Here is a 24,417-nt window from a genome sequence, read left to right as displayed (position 1 = left end):
CATTTGACAAGTAAATCAACAACTTGACACTACCATAGCATGCATTTTGTTTGTCAAGACCTACTTAAAAATTTTATTCACCGTGATTAAGCGTCCTTACCGCCCTAGTTAGTGTTTATAAATAATCTGTCAATACTGAATATTGAAATTTTAATGTATTCCCAACTCTAGTAATTTTAATAATACTTATTGCAGTTTTTGAGTTGTCTGCTTTTTCAATATTGAAGGTACTGACGTTTGTTTAAGAAAATAGCCAAGTGATTGAAACTTTGCATCACTCATGTTAAAATTTTTATAGCACATTTTTAATTTCTCTCTAAAAATGTCCGTATGAGTAAAAATTTATCAGAAAAGTTAAACTCCATGATGAGTTCGTTATGTATACATGAATTGATGACAATTAACCGAACTTGTTTTTTAAAATAAAGGGGTTATCTGTCAAAAATAAGCAAAACGTTAACTTTATCCTAGTTGCATAAAATTTTGCATATGGATATAAAATTGCCTTAGTTACAAGTTTTTCAAGTAACTTTTTGTTGAATTCGATCTAGAAATGCACTTTTTCAATTTTTTTCAAAATAAAAGTTGAATTTGACAAACACTGAACGTCAGTGGGTCGCAGTTGGCCACATCATTTTAAGTTGAATTTAAAGCACAAACGTGTGCCGAATTTAAACTTCATTCAAACTTTTCGAAAAAAAGTTTACCATATGTTGCGCACTTTAATGGTGACACTGTATATCAAAATATGACATTTTTTCCAGCGCGTACCATATAAATTTCATACGATCATGTCGCAATACATAAAATCCAAGGGCTAAGTTTGAATTATGCCCTCATTGACTTCTCTTGTGGGTGGTTCATTAAGCACTTGATAGTGATCGAGCAAAATAGTCAGCTTCACTTTATTGCCTATTGCAACCAATAGATCCATGAGATTCAGAGTGGATTATCACTGATGATGTGTAAGAGATAAATTGTACAACCAAAACGATCGTTGCTTTCCGAAACTCGTAAAATACTCTTCCTTAAATACAATCAGTAAAATATCGTTTGGCAACTTCATTTGTGAATAATTCAATTATGCGCTAATAGGATTCCTGGTGAATATAGCAGGAGTGTGATTGATGTGATCAACGTGACCCCATTACAGATCCTTTTAATTTTTGATAGTAGAAAAAGACGTTTTAATTTTCTGGAATTGATTAATAATTGGTTGTCAATTTCCCTATACGCTTATTAATGTACTATATCGATAAATCTATAGTTGAAAAGTTGTATCTAATGTTAGAATTATACCCCACTTTCTTGCTGAGAAATTTGTCTCAAATCGTTGTTGAATGTACTCATTGAGATTCTACTCCCTATTTACAAATGAAGATTATATTATTATTCATAATCGTTGAAGATATTTTTTTAAAAAGATGGTTGATATATTCAATGAAGTTTGTTTCGAATAATCACACAAAATACATTTTTTGTGCATATACTTCTAGATTCATAATGCAATCGAAAAAATCCCGATCCTCAACTTTAAAATGAAATGATTTTGATATAATGTTATCAAATGCAACATTTATCACTCATTCCATCAATTTATGAAATAACAAAATTTATATGAAAAAAAAAATTTGGAGACATGACTAACTCACAATTTCCTCTTCGTATTCTTTAAAAAAATTGCTGAGGAAACATACCTTAGAAAACTAAAGACTCGTCTAAATACATGTATTCAACGAATAAATTACAGTTTTTCGCAGTAATCTTCAGTTTTCCCACGGAAGGTATATGAATTATTTCTTGGAAACCAGTCAGCTGATTATGAGAAAATTGAATATATGACCCAGATAGAAAAAAGAGAGTAGAATGAATCATATTCAGATTCAAAGAATCACCTACTCGTACACCATATCTTAATGAATGTATTCAATTGATCAATATTTATGATTGAAGGTCTATCACGTATCAATTGGTTCCAGAAAGTCATTTCATCTAAAAGTTGAGGGAAAGGGAATTCATTCAGACTATAATTGAAATTCAAATTCAAAATATGTTTCTGACTATCAATGTTTTAGAGTATCACAAAAATCAAGTTTTGGTATTTTCCATTTATTCACTTAAAACTGTAAATGACGGTCTTCGAATATCTTATTAAATTTTACTGTATATTTTCATAGTTACTTCTGGAATTTGTCTGGTTTCGACGAGGTTTCAGATACATGTTCTAACTTGTTTATTTCAAATGTTTGATCAAATGTTTAGACAAGACAATATTTGTAATAAGTTTTTGATATGTTCTCAGGTATACTATGAATAATTCATTCTGGAAATTGTATGTATAGATGAAGATCCAAATTCAAATTCATATTTTTGTATTATATAAAGACCTAAGAGTCATATTCAACATCATTCAGGTTTGAAAGAGCACGAAATTAATGATATTGCTAACGGAATATCTGTTAAAAGATAAAAATGAAATAAAAACAACAATAAAAATTAATTGGCTCTCCGGGGCGACTTCATTGATTCCAGTGGCGCATTTGCTTTTTCAGCTGCAGGAAAACTCGGAAAAACCTGCAGTACCACATCATCTGAAGATCTTGATCTAACAATGTCCTCTCTATAATAAAACAAAATGTAGGGTGTCTCAAGAGGCTCCAATAAGTTCAATGCATCGCCAGAACACTTCGTGACACGACTATCGTCAAACTTAAACCAGTCCGTTTCGTCTTTGACCAAGGCGTAATAATGACCAAATTCAACGCCAGAACCACAGTGAACAATGACTGCATGGATATTATAATAGTGGTCTGCTAGGTTGAAATGTTCATCTATTTCGAACCTTCCAAAGAGTTTCTTGCTTCTGTTAGAGGTTGAGTCTTGTTTGAAAATCATCAGTGTTATTATTAGATTGACTGGTGCCTCAGCTATACTTGTTTCCTTATAACAGAGAGTTAGTTTGGCGCATGTTTGACAATACAGTCGATCATCACCTGTTAAAAATTCCATTTTCAGATGATTTAACAATAAGCTTTGCACGGACTGGTAATTAGTCGTATTAGGAAAAGCTAGATGAAGTTCCAGAAATTAACATAAGTTTTCGGTACTTCTTGAGCATTTACCACAAAGTAAACAAGTGAGGATTTTTCCAGCAAAAGATTTACAAACACAAGACGAGATGGGCTGTACGGAATCATTCAGTCCAGAGCGGTCAGGAGTATTGATTTTGCTATTGTTTTGCTCACGAAGAGTATTCAACAAGAACCCCAAGAATTCGGAACAATCCTCTTGTTGTCCTAACGAGTATCTAGTGGACTTCAAAGACTCCAGGAAATCGGTTGGAGGGAAAGATGATACCTTCTTACGAAATTGCAGCTTCATGAACAGGTGTTTCAGTTTGATGAATAAGTAGGAAACATTCCCGTTCTCGTTCATCATTGAAACTTCGTTTTTAAAATTCTTCGTCATGAACAACACTTGGAACATGCAACTCATATTTGGGGGGCAAGAATGACCTGAGTCCACTGACAGCACTGAAAAAGACGAAGGTGGATCAATCACTTGTGAATTAACTTTGATAGGAGACTGATGAATATCCACATATCTCGGCTTGTTTCGAAGAGGTTTCAGTTCCGTACTGAAATTAGGGCAATGCATGATCTCATCAAATTTATGAGAAGGAGGAATAGTTCCAAGTACTGAAGCAGCATTGCCACGTTGAATAGCAATACTAATTCTTTCTATCAAAAAGAGGTAGAACGGTGATCTTTCGTTGCTTGGCCTATTCTCTTTCCAAGTTCATGAACGAATAACAGAGACTACGGGCCATAAACACCAAAAGTTTCAACCGCTACTGGATGAAACACTTAGTTGTTTCCAAGATTTTGGTATTTTTTTCTTTTCAATTTCTCCCCAGACAATGCTGCAGTTCCAGCAGACTTGGAACTTTCGGCTAGATGGGAAGCCGCTACCGTGTCAACGCAAGTGAAGTTCCATACCACAGGTTTACCGTATTTCCATGGTATGAGAAACTTACCATCTGGTCGTTTACTGTTGAAAGTATCTGACCATTTCAAAATTAGTAGAAATTAGAATATAAAAAAAATATATTCTGTATGAATATGTTAATAGTTTCTGATAGCAATCCGACCCAAATTTGTAAAATACATAGAGGTTGAATTAAATTTCATTCTGAATTTGTTGAAATTCTTTTCGAATTTTATAATTCCGCTTAATACTTTTTTGAAAAATAGCATTGGAAAATGTAATCAAAAACACTTCATGGTGAGATTTTCGCAAAACAGTTTTACAAAAACGCAATACGTGTTTCGATATACAATAGCTTGTTTGGTCGTGTCTATACACTTATAGACACGACCGAAGAAGCTATTGTATAGCGAAACATAGCTTCTTTGAGCAAGTTCATACACGTATAGACATATTTAAAAAACCTTCAAAAATATATTCAAAAAACACTTCATCGTGATATTTTCACTTGATAGTTTTACAAAAATGCAACACGTGCTTTGCTACACAATAATTTCTTTGGTCTGTCTATACCCTTATAGACACGCCCAAAGAAGCTATTGTATAGCGACACATAGCTCTTCGAGCGAATCTATACACTCATATACATGCCCGAAGAAGCTATTGTCATAGCGAAAAATAGCTTCTTCGGGCAAGCCTATACACTTATATACACGCCCGAAGAAGCTATCGTATAGCGAATCATAGCTTCTTCGAGAGAGTCTATACACGTATAGACACGCCCGAAAAAACTATTTCATAACAAAACACGTGTTGCATTTTAGTGAAAATATCACAATGAAGTTTTTCTTGAATACGTTATTGATTTTCATCAAGTATCGGCCGAATCCATTACATATCTTGTAAAATGTGTATAGCTGCTTGAAACTACTTACTTGATGTTGACACCACTGACTATATGTTATCTTAATGTTATGAAGATTTCAGTCGAAACATTTTCACACAATTTGAAGCATTTTCGGAATGATTCGATGGTTCTTGTCTGCAATTCTTTGTCGCAAATATTCTAAAACTGCTAGTTGTATTTCATATGTTTCATGTACGATTTAGGTATCGTCAAGAATGAATCTGAGGGCTTCATTATTTCATGAACGCAGGTGGTTATCAAATAATAGGAATCTTTATCTGAAACCTCTAGATAATTGTGAACAAACTTTCTGAACATTCTAGATTTACCTGGTTTATAATTCGGTGTATTAGAGAAAATTTTAGATGACTTGTTCATTTTATATTGAGGGAAAAAGTGTATCATTTGATTCTGAAACTATAATAATTATTCGAAACAATAATTCATTATTCTGTTTTGTGTATTATGTTACCGACCATCAAATTTAAATCTCTTTTGCATGACAGTGTTCTGTCTGCGTTTTTGAAATTTCTTTGTACATATTTAGATTTAAAAACGATTAATTGTCCAATACTGATATCTATGAACTGTAATAATTTGGGGGGCCATATACTAAGCTACAATGTTTAACGATTTGTTATCAAATTATCATAAAATATTTATAAATGTTGTTAGAATGAATGTTATATTTGTGTAGATTTATGAAATTGTCAGAATCTACTGAAAGTTTCGCCCAGTTATTCGGAAAAACCGAATTTTCAAAATATTACAAGGTGACCAACAAGTTGATTCTCGAGAAAATGAAAATCGTTGGCCCGTATTGGGTGGACGTTCTTAAGCAATAAGTTTAATATATATTGTGAACTTCTTCGAAATTGTAATAAACTCATTCTCAAATAAGATACTTGTTTCAATGTCATCTCAATTTCTTCACTCAAAAACTGAAATCTTTGACAAATACTGTTTCAGTTATCAAATTTGTAAAGGCTGTGACCAAAGTTAGATGGAAAAGTGGATGGAACTGACTGTTGAAAATCTACATCAAAACTAACACTGTCAAACTTTTACTATTGAAGGTTTACAGAAGCAAGACAGGTTTTAAAAAAACTCTGTTTGATGAAATCTGTTTTTCCGTTAAACAGCTGTCGCCCCCTACCAACAACCATCAAAAGTTGAAAACTCCTGCAAGCAATCGAGAAACATTAGGAGTCCAGAGATGTTGCGCTAGTCATTTCTTAGGCCTCTGACCGTGTGTGGCATGAGGGTTTGCTGGACAAACTTCGATGCTATGGCTTGTCCATCATTTTTGGGTATGGCTCTCCAGCTTCCTAAAAGAATTTCCCTGCAAGTGACCGTCCATTTATATCTCTCCAATACTTGCGCCATCAACGTTATTGTTTCCCAGGAATCCATATTAATCCGGTCAATCTAGACATTGGAAGGTACATAAATTCACGACAAGCTGCAAACGCGTGTAATTGTTCGAAACATTGTTAAAAATGAGATTTTACAATTCTGAATGGTTGCGATGCCTGCAAAAAAATTGATTCGAGGTCAAAGGTTAAAAATCTCGAAAAAAATTGGTTTTTCGCGATTTTCAGGAAAACGGTGAGTTTAATCATAAAATAACTTCAGATGTAGATCATAAAATTATCTACAAAAAATGTATCAAACTTTTTTTTCTTAGAGTCACCGTTTCTGAGATACGACGAGCCAAAAAGTTGTAAAAGTTGTAATCGTCATTATATGCACACGTTTCCACGCCACCTATAAGTTAGTGTACTTAGCGCGTTTTTTTAACGTGGTTTCCCCAGTAGGCCTATTCCACATGTCTGTTGTGATTCTGTCAAATTGAAAACTTGCATAATAAAATATATTAGGAAGGGTTGGAAATTATAGAAGCGAATGAAATTAAAAATTTATTCATCTGAGTCATAATCTTCAAATACTTCTTCTTCTTGTCGTTCTTCTTCTTGGTCTTCTTCTTCTTGATCTTCTTCTTCTTCTTGATGTTCATCCTGTGTGTAGGTAAACTGCGTCAAGAGTGATGTATCGCATGTTTCCTCGTTGGCATCAAATGAATCCTCCACTATTGGTGATTCAGCATTAGAACATGACTGGTCTTGACAATATGTACATGCCAGAAAACACAACAGTCCAATTTTTTTACAACCACATTTAGTTGTATTTGTCAAATTGAATTGCTCTATAGCTGTTTCAATAATCAGTACGTCGGCATCGTTATTAGCCTGTTTAACCAATATATTTTCGCCACTAAACTCATCGTTCAACATTGAAATGAACGGAGATTTGTTGTGAGTATTTGCAAGAAATTTCTGTTTACTGGTAGGAACTGTCATAAGTTCATCAAATAGAATATCAAGGTTACACTAGCGTACAAATTAAGGGACTGGATTTCACACTACCTTATATTCTTATATTTATACGTATATATACCAATGGAAAAATGTATTTTTACTTAAATTACAACTTCAGAGATGTAAGTATATACGTGGCATACTTACAACTTTTACAACTTTTTTTCAGAAACGGTGGCTCTAAGAAAAAAAGTATTAATACATTTTTTGTAGAGAATTTTATGATCTACAATCTGAGGTCATTTTATGATAAAACTTACCGTTTTCCTGACCTTAGACCTCGAATAATTTTTTTCCAGGCATCGCAATCATTCGGAATTTCAAAATCTTATGTTTAACTATGTTTTGAACAATTACACGCATTTGCAGCTTGTGGTAAATTTATGTACCTTCAATCTTATTTTTTAGTCTAATTTGACCGGACTATATTATCTCCAACCTTTTTTTATTGTATTTCAACGACTCATTGAAAAAAAACAAAAATTCAAAATATTGCTTTGCTAATAACAGCGCACTTGACCCGTTGTTCCATTTGGATTCCAGGACATTAGCCACGGAATCACTAGAAGTGATTTCAAATTGAGGTGAAAGTAACCAGGTTCAATTCAATGCAACAAAAAACCAGGTATCGGTTTTCATCAAGAAGATAAATGTCTCTGAACTGGTTATAATATATCAGGTCAGACAATTCTGCTTTCTGCTTGGATAAGTTTGTTTGGGGTTAAAATGGACACCAATATTGGATTCCAGGACATCAGCTGCGGATACACATATTCACCGGCAGCAGGAGGTTGTATCAGTATCATGTCACTAGAATTGCAAAGGCTGCTTCTCAAAAGCTTGTTACACTGTTCCGAACTAGGAAACTGTATACACCTCAGCAACTTTTAAAGCTTTATATAGCTCCTAAGCAACTCTGAAACTGCTGGATTCAGCGATTCAAATCCAACATGAATCGCTACTTTTGCACAGGCACCGCTCGTAGAGCGCCTTACGGCTTTTTCTGTAGTGCTTATGTTTTGTGCTTAGAGGGAAAGGAAAAGCTGAGTATCAACGAGCTCTTACATTACAACGTGCGATTCCTAGCACACGTGAAAATCGATCGTCTGACCTCGTGGCTCGAACCACCGTTCTACATGGCGATCGATTGGAAGAGTGGAACGAACTACTCATGTCAACCCAATCGGCTACCGTCTTACCTGCATGTGTCTCGCTATACAATAATTTGAAAACATTTTATGCAATAGGGGAGAACCTTGTGCCTTGGGACTCCATGTACCTCGGGACAACTTCATAATCATTACAAAATTTTGTTCGAGAATTGCCTCCAGCAACATCTAGCGGTCATTTGAAACAACAATTCTATTGCACTCAACAAAGTCGGCCATTTTGACTCGTCACGTCATTGCGGTGCGTTTTTTTTCATATGCGTAATAATTGTTGCGTTTCCTGAAAATGTTAAAAGTAAGTAATCTGATATGAGTATAATTAGGTGACAACTACATTTGTAATTACTTATTTAGCAGTTAAATACTGGATTTTCGATTGAAAAAACTTAACCACACTTTTCTGCAAAACAAACGAAATTCGTACCTTGGGACAGTTATATTTTTTACCTTGGGAATGTCCCTAGGAACAAGCATTTGATATTTTTATAGCCTACTCTAGTTCACTTATGATTATTCTTTTTACTGTTATTTTAAATGCCTCGGAGTAAAAATAACCTTACTAGACTCCAACTAATTGCAGAAAATGTTAAAAATGCCGTTAAAAAGGTGATCGAAAAACGATGTTCTATCCACAAAGCTGCCGAAGAGTTTAAAGTTTCAACATCTTTAATAGGTCGTAAAGCTGAATAAAGAAAACGAAACTACAACTGTCATTTATAAACCTATTAATGCTGTGAAGAGAGTCTTCAATGATGAAGAGGAAGAGCAATAAGTCGAGTATTGTTCAACAGTATCTAAATTTCATTATGGCATACCTAAAAAGCAATTCTTGAAACTAGCATATCAGTATGCAGTAGCTTTGAAGAAAACGTGAGAAAACAAGAGTTTTAACCGATACTCCTGAAAAACTGGAATTGGAGTAGTTGGCTGCAAAGAAAAGGAAAAATGCATTACAAAAAAAATATGAAGACTGTAAAAAGAGACTTTTGAAGAAAAAAATTCAATATTCTAGTTCAGAGGAAGTCACTAATGTGATTTTAGAAAGTGACGACGATCCATGTGATGATGATCAAGAGGAAAATAATTGTGTCGGATGTGGAGAAAATTATTTTGTTACCTCACGTGAAGAAGACTGGATTCAATGTGTTACTTGTCTCTTTTGGGTGTACGAAGATCGCACCAGTTTTGATAATTATTGTCAAAAATGTGGTGCAAAGTCCAAAAAATAGTCTCGATCTGCCTTAGTTCGTAAATTGGTTGTTAATTAGTGGTAATAACCAAAGTTCCAAAGGATAACTGTTGTTTTCAAACAGAATCAGGTATATGTGAAATCTATATTCTTACTATTTTTTAAGAGGAAGTGATTTTACGGCTCATCACAATGTATTTTGTTTTTAAATTCCAATAAAAATCCTGAAGATATTTGTCCCAAGGTACAAATATCGGTGTCCCAAAGTACAAGCCTCACTTTGTACCTTGGGACATAAAACCCAATCATTTTTTTTTAATTTTCTCACAAATAAATAATCGTGTGTATTTTCCTAGCATTAGAGTATTTTGATGATCATATTATTACACGGTATTAAAAAAATCAATGCTTTAAGTCAGTTCTTGCTCAAATTATGAAGTAAAGTACAAGGATCTCCCCTATGTGTGTCACATGTGATGTTTCACGAAGGTCAAACTGAAACAACATTTGAAGCACACATAGAAACAGTTTCCAAAATTGAAAAATGATTTTAATGGGTACGAATTCAATCACATATTTGAAACTCTTCATTATCAGAAGAGAGATTTGAAACTCAAACTTCTGAAAAGTATGACTGGCTTGAACGTTTAAAGTTCATTTCTTTAGATTTGGTATGAAAATCACAAAATTCCTAATATAAATTGATGCATGTAGCCGTTGATATACGAACGAAATAGATCATCATGCAAAAGATGATCTAACACTAATTTTTTTGCCACTTGTATTTATAGCTAATGTAACTGCATTTTCGTCCTTTGAAACACATAATCACAATAAATTTGAGTTCAATGTATTCAGAAAACCGAGCTATACAGACATTACAATTCAAAGTGATTCTTTCCATCCCGACAATCATAAATTAACAGCATACAATTCAACATTGTATAGAATATTCTCGTGCTAACAATCTAGAAAGGGAAATTGAAACAACAGATAGAACATAATAATTGTTTCAACGAGGTTTACTGTATTGATTGAAAATGTCCTTATAGGGCGAAACTGCAATAACAGTTACAATAAATTCCCAATATCTACTGAACGATCAATTCAATTTCAAAACTTTCTCATTCGATTTCCACTATTAAAGGTTTACAAACACTATTAAAGGTTTAAAACACTTGTTACGGTCCTGCTCATGCAGGATTTGTACTTTTATTTTTAGTTCAAATTATTTCATATTCTTAAAACATCACCATGGTCTACGATACGATCAGATAATCAGTTCTGATATAGTTTCAACTACCCGAAAAGAGCGGATACAATCATTATATAAGCTAGTGAAAGCAGGTAGACACAATCGAAAAAAGGTAAAAATACTCAGGCAATAGTTAAAATTATGTGAAAAACAAGTCATTAAATCAATCATATTACATAATAATTATTCCAGAGGCATAAAGCATGATTACCTGGTAAGAACATGTTAAGTAACGAGGAGCTATCCAAGTCGAATCAATCGTTCATTAAATATTGGGAATTTCTGTACCTACATTCCAGAAGGTCAACTTTCATACCTGTCCTTTGTGAATGGAGATGCATGATTGTACCCGTGTCTCTATGTGTAAAGATGAGCAGCAAACATTGAATTCATTTTTCCATTCTAGAAACTGTTTATATGTTCTTTAATGCATGTTCAATGTTCTCCCAGTTTGACCTATATAACACATCCGACTTGAATCACGGGGCAATTTGTACACTCCTGATATATCTGACTCCAAACTCTTGGTTGCACTCTTATTTTCAATATGCGTGCTCAAATTATTATTAGTTTTCAACACTGTATTCACAACTTCATTCTTTGGAAATTAGAAATCTTCTATATGTCGTTCTTTCGGCAATGTTTATTGCCTTCTTCAGGAGAACTGCAATATGATGAATGAAAGATGGATTTGTATGAAAACAGAAAAAAATAAGTGAACTGAAATAATGGAACTGACTTTGACATATTTTTGAGGTCTGTTCTTCGTTATTAATCTCAACCATTTAAAATAATTATCTTTTTGAAAGATTTTTTCTGTGTGTGAACTTTTAGTATAACTATAATCCACCTACCAAGGCACATGATTTAACAATTCTCCTACAATTACTCTTATGAGCGATAATGCAACCATTTAATATTCTAGATGTCTGACCAAGATACGACTTTCCATAAATTTGACAAGGAGTTTTCATTACACTATGTGAATTTTACATCAAAGAATGTATATTTTCACGGCAGGAGGTAACTGTGTGAAAGCTATTTTTCGGGTTTTTTACCCGTGCTCTGTAGGTTGTTATGCCTGACGATTCGTCTACTACTGCGGACATTATTAAAGGCGATGTGGTAACAGTCGCAGTGTAATTTGTGGTGAGATAGGTGTCATTTGAACTGCTAAATAATAATTTTTCAACTAAGTGGGTTGGATAAGAATTCTCCGAAAGTATTTGTTTGAATTCTACAATAACTTCCTAAAATAAATTTGGATGTAAAAGTCTATTAATTTTACTTTTGAGAAATATGAACGTATTAATTTTCATTGAATGGTATGAATGATTATTGATAAGACTATTAATAGTGGCTTACGACTCAAATTTATATATTTCATCAATTTGCATAATTTTCATTTGATATAATTTGATTTAATGATGATCTAAAGAGTATTTTAGAAATTAATAAAAACATCAGAATCTTAACATTTATTAGTAAAGAAAACGAATCATACTGATGTAATCGTTCTATCTACGGCCCTAAAAGTAATTCTTTCTAAAATTGATGAGCAGATGTCAATATGACACCTGAATCCAGTGAATCCCTAGAATTCAAATCCACCCGGTACGTATTTTTCCAGTCAGTTTCGATTTGGAAGATGGATTTGTTTGTCTCTCATTATTCGATGACGAATGCGACACATCAGTTTTCTTTTCGACATTCTCGTTATCTACCTCGTTTTCATTATCGATTGGAGTGTTGATATTCGCTAACGATGTTTGAGTAATGCTAGATTTCTCCTCAAACTCATCGTTTGCTTGCTGGGTGTCTTGGCCAGCCGTCGATTGTTCTGAATCCAGGCTGTCGTGTTTTTCACTATCCTGTCTTTCTATTGCGTTTTCGGTATCCTGTCTTTCTGTTGAGTTTTCGGTATCCAGACCCTCTTGTTTATATGGATGACTTTCTAGATCTCTGAAGACTGGTGTTGCTGAACGAGAAGTTGCTGAAAAAGGGGTGAGGTTTCAATATAATAAGGAGTAATTAACTGGTTCTTATTACCATTCGCAGAAATCAAAGGTTGATAATTAACTGAATATATACATTCATTATTATTTTATTTTACGAGTTTATTTTTGAAATAAGTGAAGAGTTTGATAATTGGGTCTTTAACAAATTGAATAGAATTGGCCGATACTGGGTCTTCATCAAGAATAACATATCTGAAAATACCTTTCTTACGTTAAGATATAGATATATAGATAGATAGACATTTATTGATCATACATCAATTTACAATGGATTGATAAGTCAAAAACAGAACAATGTTAAAATGATAAAACAATAAAAACATTTTCAAACCAAGCAACACTGAAATTACGTAGTACACAGTACACTGTTCATTGACAGTCCGAAATGAATTCTGAAATACTATAATATACCCTGGATAACAGATAACATTTCAACTTTATTTTGAATCTAAACAGGTTAACCTCATTCTTCAAGTCATCATGTAGCATGTTAAAAAAGTTTGCCGCAGCATATTTTGGAGAGTTTTCATAAGTCGAGTAGTTGGCAATTTCCAACCTGAAGGTTTTTTGACAGGTTGGGCGGACACCTTCATTTTGAATAAAATGGTTTTTATGAATGCAGGCAAATAATAATAATTTATACAAATAGATACTCGTGAATGTTATCATTCTCTTTTCTTTGGAAACATCTCTGCAAGATTCTCGAAAACCCACCTCCTTCATTTAAACAGCTCTTTGAATTTCTTAACACAAAGAAGTGCTTATTCAAGGTGGAACATAGTGACAATGCATTTGTCCCTTTTGAGGTTTTCGTCGACGATTGTACTCAAAAACTTGGAGCTACTCTGAAATGTGATTGATGAACTGTTTATACACAGGTTTTCACGGATGGCTCTTCCCGTAGTCGATTAGTGGAATTGAATAGTAACAGTCTTCGAATAGTTTATTATCAAATTGTTCTTCTGACACCACTGGTCGAATTGATTTAATACGTTTTTGTTTTAGCTACTAGTTCACCTCTGTTAGGGCCAGATATCAAAACTGAGGAATTATCTGCGAACATGTGAACCTTTCCATCTTTCACATGTTCGGGAAGGTCATTTATAAATAACAAAAAAATCAGTGGACCCAGGACGATACCCTGAGGGACTCCTGAGTCAACTGAGAATTTATCGGATGTTTTATCATTCCCTCTAACTATCAGTTTCCTCCCTTCTCGGAATGAACGCAAGCAGTCCTCAATTTTTCCATGTATACCAATTGCATACATTTTTGTCAAGATGAAATTGAAGTTAAGAGAATCGAAGAAACGGGATAAGTCGAAAAACAATGCAATGACCAACTCGCCTGCCTCCATCTTATCCGGTATCAACTGAATCAACTCTCTAGTTGCAGTTTCAGTGGAATATCCTTCTTTGAAACCATGTTGGTTTGGACTAAGTATATTGAACTTTTTTATGTATTGGTTCAGTCTATGTGCCATCCCTTTCTCCAATACCTTTGAGAATATACTCAACATTGCAACAGGGCTATAGTTGAACAAGGAATGTCTGTCATTTTTTTGTAGATAGGTGATACTAAGTATATTTTCATCTGACTTGGAAATTGACTCAGTTCAACTGATTTATTCAAAGTATACGCCAAATATGGTGCAATTTCTGTAGCGAACTTCTATTTCTGACGACAGAAAATGCTGAAAAAAAATTCATTTTTGTTATAGATGATTTGTGAGGTTAATTGAGAGACCATTACTGAAAGCGTGCACTAACGATTTTTCCAAAAGATTTCCTATCTGACCGATATAGTAGAAAATTTTGAATGACAGTTGAGTCATATATACTCACACGGCGTTTTATCAATTTCCAGCAGTGGTGATAAGCAAGTTCCGTGTGTGTCCTGGAAGAAACAATATCTGTATAAATATTGAATCGAAAGAATGATAAAGGCGCCATAAGATTTCCTACGCGTGTTGAAAACTCAAAGTAACTGCTTTCAAAATGTGAACAGTTTTCCTGGACCTTGATAGTTTATTTCATTGAAAAGTTGATGTATATATAATCAAGTACCATACAATAGCTTCATACTGTATGAACCATAAGATTTCTTACGCCTGTTGAAAATTTCAAGGAAACTAATTGCTTCCGAATTGTGCAGAATTTTGCTGCACCTTGATATTCAGTTTCGTTAAAAAGTTAGGAGAGAGAACTTTTTACTCCACACTGTTTCATTAAGGACAAAACACAAGCACTACAGGAAAATCCTCAAGGCGCTCTTAGAGCGGTGTCTGTGTGAAAGTAGCGACTCACATTGGATTTGAATCGCTGGAGATTAAATCAATTCGGAAAATCGTTCTCAGGATGTTTATTCCATGAATTTTACTAGTTCGGACTTCCATTGTCTACTATATAAAATGATTTGAAATCCCTGAAACAACTAAAAGAGAAGAATTGAAAATGAATAGCTGAAAATAACAATTATATTAACCAAAATAAACCTGAAATGAAATAATAGTGAAATAAAATAGAAGTAAATATAACAAGTAAAATACGAGATGGAGAACAGCTGGATCGAGAACCAGTTCCAACATCTAACATCAGCAATGAAGAACGGCCTACGTAGAGACAACACCATCAAGATCCTAACTGCAGATAAAGGAAACGCTACTGTGGTAATGGATACCGTTTTCTACTAACAGAAGATCGAAGAGGTTCTTCAGAAGGGACGATACACAAAGATCGTACGGGACCCTACTGCATCAATCGAAAGGAAGTTGTATCAGATTTTGAAAAAACACCAAGTCTATTTTTCGGACAAGGAAAAATCATCGCTTACACCGCACCACAGTAAGCCCCCTCACTTGTATGGGCTACCCAAAATCCACAAGAAGGACGTTCCGCTTAGACCGATCATCAGCTCCAGAGATTCGGCTACTCAAAACTTGTCTAGATTTTTACTTCCCTTAATACAACCAGTACAAGGAAAAACATCGTCTTTTGTGAAGAATTCAAGGCATTTTGTCGAACTACTAGGGTCAATTGAGGTCACACAGGAAGATCAACTAATTAGTTTCGACGTGGAAAGCCTTTACACCAACGTTCCGGTCGAAGAAGCACTCCAAATCATACAGAAAAAGCTATCCGAAGACGGAAACCTGAAAGAGAGAACGAATCTACCTATAGAAGTAATCATGGAATTACTAGGATGCTGTGTACGAAACTGTTTCCAACTGAAGGACAAATTCTTTACACAAGATGAGGGACTGCCAATGGGATCGCCACTCTCACCAGTCATAGCCAACATATTATGGAGTGGTTTGAAACTCTGGCCATTGAAGAAGCCCACAAGAAACCTCGAGTCTGGTTGAGATATGTTGACGACACCTTCATAATATGGAACCATGGGAATACTGAACTAGACGCCTACCTGAAACACATTAACAGCGTGAGACCTTCCATCAATTTCACAATGGAGAAGGAAATCCACAACGAATTGTCATTCTTAGACGTTTTGGTGAAGAGGACTGACACTAAGTGGGAAACATCTGTATACCGAAAACCCACTCATACGGGACAGTATCTGAACCACGAATCCAACCACTATCAATCGACTAAAAGAGGAATCATCAAGACTCTATTAGACTGTGCTTTTGGGCTTTGCAATACGAAGGAAGATCTCGAGAAGAAACTAGACATCATCAAAAATGATCTTCAACGGAATGACTACTAAAGCGATGGTAGAGAAGACTTTGGCTAGAAGACAGCAGGAGCCTCGCAAGGAAGAGAAGCCGTCACAACCAGTGCTACATCAGAGGAATATCGGAGAAGATAAGAAGAATTGGTTCCAAGTACAACATCAGAACCTGCTTCAGATCCGGTAACATTATCCGTAGCAGCCTCACGAAAACCAGGCCACCAAACGCGGACTGCGATTCCAAGAATTGCATTTATCGGATACCCTGTGAGTGCGGAAAATCCTATATTGGTGAAACTAAGAGGCTATTGAATGTTCGCATTGCCGAGCACAAGAAACACACACAGCGAGGGGAAACCAGCAAATCAGGAATAGCAGACCATGTTTGGACCCATCAACACAACATCGAGTAGTCCCAAGCTGAGATCACAGAGAGGAACATTGGTTTAGGAGAAAATTCAAGGAAGCCGCATACATGTTGTCCAACAACGTATTCAGCCAAGCCAGCGTAGAAATACGCAACATATGGAAACCCATCATCAAGCGGAAAATGGCCAACTCCCGCCAAAACGGTCATCTCCCACGGAACCAGTGAAGCGGAAAATCGAACGCGGGGATAAGTGAAAGTACTCGAACGACCTATAAATAGTCATCTCTCGGAGGAATCAGTCCAGTCATCACCCGAAGACGATTGTAGATACTAACAATCGAAACGCCGTGAACTAACGTGACTTGGAATCTCTCCACTTTTTATTTTTATTTTATTTTTTTCATTTCTTCATTTTTATTTATTCAATTGTTCTATTTTTACTTGTATTTTATTTCACTATTATTTCATTTCAGGTTTATTTTTGTTAATATAATTGTTATTTTCAGCTGTTCATTTTCAATTCTTCTTTTTGAGTTGTTTCAGGGATTTCAAATCATTTTATATATTAGACAATGGAAGTCCGAACTAGTGAAATCCATCATGAAACATTGTCAATCACCTTCAAACAAACATGTTTATTCCACATAATCGCAGTTCTCCAGATGAATGAATTCTCAAACAGTAAAGGTCGAGGTGTACTGAGTCGAACCTCAAAACAATAAGCAGTCACAGTCCGTCGCGTATTTTTTATATGTATCGCTCTTGGTGGAATCAAATGTGGCAAGTCACTTAAACAATTTCCGTGAAGGTATCTATAGAAGAGAGACAAATAACCAACCTTTCTTCGGTCTTCCAGGCGAATGGCTCTTCTCTAGATGGAATCCAGCAACTTCAGGGTATGTTTGGGGGGCAGAGCTCTATACATGAGAACAATACTCCAAAGAAGGTCTGATTTGAGCTTCATAAAGCATCAAAAGTTGCTGAGTTGTGAACAGTTTTTTGGTTCGGAACAGTGTTCCAAGCTTTTGAGAAGCAGCCTTTGCATCTCCAGCAACATGATTGTGCCAAGACATATTGGTGTCCATTTTAACCTTCAACAAACTTATCGAAGCAGAAAGGGGAATTGTCTGACCTGACATTATTATATCCGGTACGGAGACATTTATCTTCTTGTAGAAAACCGATGCCTGGGTTTTTGTGGCATTGAATTGAATCTGGTTAGTTTCTCCTCAATTCGAAATCACTTCTAGATCCTTATTAAGATATGCAACCTCCTGCTGCCGGTGAAGATTTGCCTCCGTAGCCGATGAGATTCTTCTTATGAAGAATTACGAATAATAATTCCAGTGGCGCCACACGGGGTTGCCTTATTGATATTTATGGTAAAAATCATTGTACGCCACCTTTTTTCTCCAAATTTTATATTTTTATAGAATTATGCATAATTTTAACGTCATACGTAACATCCCGGGAATCTTAGAACGCATGCGTTACTGGATGAGGAGAAGGTGATTGACAATGTTTCATGATGAATTTCACTAGTTCGGACTTCCATTGTCTAATATATAAAATGATTTGAAATCCCTGAAACAACTAAAAAAAGAATAATTAAAAATGAATAGCTGAAAATAACAATTATATTAAGCAAAAATAACCTGAAATGAAATAATAGTGAAATAAAATACAAGTAAAAATGGAACGATTGAACAAAAAATAAAGAAATATAAATGAAAATGAAAATAAAAAGTTAAAAGATTCCAAGCCACGTTAGTTCATGACGTTTCGATTGTTAGTATCTACAATCATCTTCACTATTATTTCATTTCAGGTTATTTTTGCTTAATATTTATATTTGTTATTTTCATGTATTCATTTTTTATTCTTTTTTTTTTAGTTGTTTCAGGGATTTCAAATCATTTTATATATTAGACAATGGAAGTCCGAACTAGTGAAATTCACGATGAGGAGAATATTTGATGCTTGTATTGCAAGTCAAGATTCTCATCTTGAGCATCTGATTTAATTATTTCTCATCATTACCAATGCTGTACTCCGAGTAAAATACAAACTAACTAGCAGTTTGTATAAGTATTCCATCTACATTGTCTAAAAATGCCCTGAAAATCAATATTTCATTATTTAAAAATTCTGGATTACGTGTACATGTTCAATCATTTTCATCTTGCTGTAACTCATATTACCAAAGGAAATAATAATTCGATTTCAAATTGTTCAGGAGTTTTCCAATAATTAACTGAAAAAAGTTAAATAAAAAAATTATTGTTCAATTCAATGATGATCATCAAATCATAATTATTTAAATGTTTATTTTTTCTCATTATTAAAAGTTGTTATTGATTTTTACTTGAATATTTTTATCAACTTCCTTATACCAGAAGGTGAATGAAATATTGAAATTTCCATCTATGCTGTCTGTTTCATAACTAATTAGTTTTGAGGTATCTTAATAGGCCCAGTATTGAAATATATATTGAGTTTTGAAGATATCGTAAACAAACTCACTTGGTATGTAGAATGTCCATCACTCTCTAGTACGTCTTCGTTATGTGATTGAACCGGTTGATCAGATGAACATTCAGAATCTGCAGTGGAAATATATATTAGTTTCCACTTATAATATATCGGAAACTAAAAATAACCCGTATTAATTTTCGCAGTAACACATTTCATTTCTGACTTGATGGAAATTTCCTGGTGCGGATCAAAAACAGAAAGGTGTTTTTTTTATAGGTTCACATTTTGAGGTGTTTCAGTGGAAATAATTGGTGAAATGAGTTTGATTTGAACACTCAAAAGATATTCCAACGCGGAAACTGTTTATTTCAACGTGTTTCCTGTTGTGACAAGAGACGGAAGATACAAAGGTAAATATACTATACTATATTCTATAGGTAATTTCAAAACAAAATGTTCATATAAACATAGGTCCGCAAATCCTTCGTTCTCAAGATACAGGGTGTTGAAATAAATAAAAAAAAAGATATTCGTAAATATCTTAAATATCCTTCACCTAATTTTGTTGTAATTTGGCAACGGTATTTATAACATCAAGGAGCTAATTTAGCCCGAACTTAATTGAATTTATTAAGTCCAGTGGCGTCTCGAGCGGGATTTTAACCAATATTTTTGACTTAAAAATGTACGCCACTGACTTTTGTGCAATTTTAATTATTTCTTTGGATTAAGCAATTAGAAATACAACTATTTTGTCTCCTGAATTTTTTTCTTATCTTGCTTAGTTTTTAAGAAAAAAAAGTCGACCTGATTGCATAACCCTGGACCTTACAAGGAATAATGTGAGGAATTGAATGTTTCTTTTGGAAATTATCATTTCAACAATTTTTCATTACTAATTATGTAACAATAACAACAAATATTAAATAACATTAACATCTAGACTAACGAATTGCACTCCTTCGGCTTCAATACAACCGTCTAGCCGCCGCATCATTGAATTTCACGCTCTTCTGAAACTACCATAAATAATAATCAAGGGTTGCCTTGGAAAACGATTGCAGCATTTAATAAACAAATGGACAGTTGTTGTCAACTTTATAAGTTTTTAAATATTAATTGTTAAAAAAAGTTTCTTTAGTGGTTATTTTTCGAACCATTTTTGTAAAACATGGTTCAATTTACTAACAGTGAAATGGCAGATATGCATTTCTGAATGCTGCAAGACGCATTTACCATGAAAGATTTCCTCAGCGTGTACTGCCTGATAGAAGAACTTTTATACGTCTCCATGCACGACTTTCTGAAACAGGCAGCTTTGAAAGATCGACGGTTGTCATTGGAAGGTCTGCAACGGTACGAACAGTTCAAATTGAAGAAGATGTTTTAAATGAGATTGAAGTAAATCATCATACCAGTACTCGGAAAATAGCTGAAGAACTGAATATTATTCATGTCACAGTGTGGCAGATTTTAAGAGCTCGACAGCTATATCCCTATCACATGCAACGTGTGCAAGCTCTATTGCCCAGAGATTTGCCTGTAAGACTAGCTTTTTCTAATTGGTTACGCAGTAAAATAAAAAAAAATCCAGGTTTCCTAAGTCGAATATTGTTTACAGATGAAGCTTGTTTTTCTCGCAATTCAATTATTAACTTCCACAATAATCACATTCGGACCGAAAACAATCCACACGCCTTGATACAAAATGATTTTCAAGAACAGTTTTCTTTTAATATTTGGGTTGGAATTGTCGGTGACCATCTCATTGGGCATCACTTCCTCCAACCTAGACTTAACGAAGAAGAATACCGAAAGTTTTTAGAATTTGTTTCACCTGGACTTTTAGAAGAAATTCCAGTCATGGAAAGATTCAGTATGTGGTGTGGTGTGGATTCAGTAAAGTGTGGTGGTGCACGATGGTGCACCACCACACTTTGGTGTAGTGGCACGGCAATTTTTGTATGAAAATTACCATAATCGCTGGATTGGGAGAACAGGCCCACACACATGCCCACCTCGCTCGCCCGAAATGAATCCCTTAGATTATTTTCTCTGGGGACACCTTAAAGCGTTGGTAAACAACACTGCTATTCAAAGTCAAGAGGATTTACGGAATAAAACATTAATTCATATGACATAATGAAAAATACGGCAGGTATTTTCAGAAGAGTGCGAAATTCAATGATGCGGCGGCTTGGCGGTTGTATTGAAGCCGAAGGAAGCCATTTCCAACACTTCATTTAGTGCAATTCGTTAGTTTAGATGTTAATGTTATTCAATATTTGTTGTTGTTGTTACATAATTAGTAATGAAAAATTGTGAAAATAATTATTTCCAAAAGAATCATTTAATTCCCCATATTATTCCTTGTGAGGTCCATGGATATGCAATTAGGATATGCAAGAGACAAAAAAGTTGTATTTCTAATTGCTTTGCTCTAATTGCTTTGAGGTACCAAAAATTTAATATAACTGAAAATACACATAGATGTTATATGAACATAGATATAGAAAACAGTACCATTCTTCAAAATATTTGCTATACGCGGGCACCGAACACCTTTGCTGATGCCCTACATGGGTTATTTTTAGTTTATTGATGAACGGGGCATAATTTTCCATTTTTATATATGAAAGTATTCTTACTTTTAAATTTGACAGACTGGCGACCATGTCGTATACTTTGCTTACAACGTACACTCTGTTTACTTTTAGTGCTATCTCTTGTGTTATTTCCTTTTCCTTCTTGTAATCCGTCAGGAACTTGTACGGTGTCTTGCTTGTAGTCACCTTCAATTTTTTTCGTCATGAATTTTGCGTACGCAACTCTTGCTGTTCTTGGAATTTCTGAGAGTTTTGGATTATATTCTGGAAACAAAACAAGTATAAACATGTGCGATAAAACTGATCGATACTTGGTGAGAATCCATTATAACGTATTCAAAAAACACATTTTGATGTGAGATTTCTACTTGAATTTACAAAACCGCGACAAGTTTCTCGCTATACAATAGCCAAAGATGGTTTCAATAAGGAATTTGTTGCCATTTCCCATACTGACATTAGATACTGAGTAGCTCCTAATTATGGAAACTATTTTTCTTCTTATTGTTTCAGTATGTTGTCTGTAAGATACATTTTCATCTAGAACAAGACCACAGAAATTTAGCACTAGGAGAGTATTCAATATTTTCATTATGGAATTGAATTGGATCTATTGAATCAACTGACGTAGACCTTTTTGATATGAACATATATAACAAATTTCTGCAAAATCAGTGACATTTTATAGCATTTTATAGCTATAAAGATATTTGATAAAGGTCTTTCGAAATATTAATTTCAATTTATTGTATACTATTTCCATCTCATTGGGCATCACTTCCTCCAACCTAGACTGGTGTCATCGGCAAAAATTTTTAATTCACCAAATAAGTTTACTGTAGCCGAATAATTCACATATATAAGAAACAAAACAGGTCCAAGTATTGATCTTTGCAATACCCCACAATTTTTTTGTAACTAATTATGTCGCCCACATAGACATATTGCTCACTATACAATATTTCATTTTGATAATAGAATACATTCAATAAGATTTGGAGCATTTTTAATCGATTCACAAACAATCATGTAGATTCCCTTACTCATTATATTTTTCTTTATATTCATAATAAATTTGGTGTTCAATCAGGAATATCATGAATATATGATTTGTCTGTATTTCAAATTACAAAACACACTGTCATTACCTATCAGTTTTTCATCGTCCAGTTTAACATGCGTTTTGACGTTGCTCAGAATGTGCCTTCTCAAACTCTGCCTCTTGTTTATGGTGTATTCAAATTCTTGAGCTGTTCCAATGGGATCACTGGTAATATTACTATTTTTCACTAGAGCATTCCAATCTTTCTTCTTCGAAGTCGTTCTTCGGCCGATAACTTTTGCAATCTGGCCAAAAACGTTCTTTGGTTCATTGGGACTCATAGACATTTCTTGGACGAGGCCTTCAACTATGCCGATGTGGAAGTCCTTCAGAAGACGTCTCTCCATCACCTTTCCTTTCTTTCCAGATACTGAAATGGTAAAAAAACTAACACGGTAGCCTCAAAAGCTTGGAAATCATTCACAATTACTCAACAAGAAGGGAACATTTCTGTGCAAAAACACCCTTTATCTTTATCTGTCTTTATTGACTTCTGTAATAAATCTTCGGTAGCTTGCACTATTTGGAACCTTCGGTTCAACACCAAACCGTTATTTTAACAATTCGACACGTGTTTCGATCACCAAGTGAAGATTGAACACTTCGGTAGCTACAAGCAAGGTATAATATATGTAAATTTAAAAAGACCACTTCTCAAATTATCATTTTTCAAAACAATATAATGGGACATGACAACTGGCAACATAACCTAGTTGTTTGTCTTTATTTGATACTTCTTGTACGTTTATTAACAAGATAAAACTTGATTTGTTTCAAAGTTTCATCTGGTAATGGTTGGAAATATTTGATAAAAAGGTTATCGAATGATTAAACAATCAAACTTAGAGATTTAACATCAGGCACTCAAAGTATTGAAGACAACAGTCATCAAATTTTTTGACACGAATATAGTTGGAACGTGATAACTTACAATAAGAAATGCTACTTGGGAATTCGATCTGAAATATGATCGTTTGATCTTTGGTTCGCCTTACTAAATGAAAATAACTCAATATAGTGATATGCCATTAAAATTGGAAGGAGTGTTCTTTATACTATATTGTGCAGCAATCCTCTGAATAATATCTGATTCGATTCCATAACGAATGTTTGGAATGTTTTGGAGTACAATGTAACACAATGTTGAGGTCATTATTTTCAAGAGGAAAATCTTTCTCTTGAAGATGAACCACTTGGTGATCGAAACACTTGTCGAGGTGTTAAAATAACGGTTTGGTGTTGGAACAAAACTCCAGTAATATTCATTACTA

The 24,417-nt window shown here is 34.3% G+C and overlaps 2 protein-coding genes across 4 annotated transcripts in view; one reads left to right on the top strand and one right to left on the bottom strand.

The window, feature by feature from the left end:
• Positions 1-12,348: 12,348 nt before the first annotated feature.
• The window catches only part of trp (transient receptor potential), a 64,284-nt gene continuing 52,215 nt past the window's right edge, over positions 12,349-24,417 (bottom strand). For 2 of the 3 annotated variants that reach the window (XM_023157474.2, XM_074183170.1), the window contains 5 exons: positions 23,193-23,516; positions 22,087-22,308; positions 19,487-19,566; positions 14,748-14,799; positions 12,349-12,878 (listed from right to left, as the gene is read on the bottom strand). In XM_023157474.2, the coding sequence (XP_023013242.2) occupies positions 12,487-12,878; positions 14,748-14,799; positions 19,487-19,566; positions 22,087-22,308; positions 23,193-23,516 (1,070 nt within the window). In that variant the 3' untranslated portion in view covers positions 12,349-12,486. The remainder of the gene's footprint in view (positions 12,879-14,747; positions 14,800-19,486; positions 19,567-22,086; positions 22,309-23,192; positions 23,517-24,417) is intronic. The other variant, XM_074183169.1, reaches the window with a different exon arrangement.
• The window catches only part of trpl (transient receptor potential-like), a 98,668-nt gene continuing 93,853 nt past the window's right edge, over positions 19,603-24,417 (top strand). Inside the window, exon 1 of the mRNA XM_074183168.1 lies at positions 19,603-19,848. The gene's annotated coding sequence lies outside the window, so the exon portion shown is untranslated. The remainder of the gene's footprint in view (positions 19,849-24,417) is intronic.

This window comes from Leptinotarsa decemlineata, unplaced genomic scaffold (assembly GCF_025532065.1).
Source record: "Leptinotarsa decemlineata unplaced genomic scaffold, Ldec_3_MD MMD2_tig00026336_RagTag_RagTag, whole genome shotgun sequence".
Classification (NCBI taxonomy): Eukaryota; Metazoa; Arthropoda; class Insecta; order Coleoptera; family Chrysomelidae; genus Leptinotarsa; species Leptinotarsa decemlineata.
The sequence above is the reverse complement of the archived record's forward strand: the minus strand, read 5'-3'. Positions and strand labels throughout refer to the sequence as shown.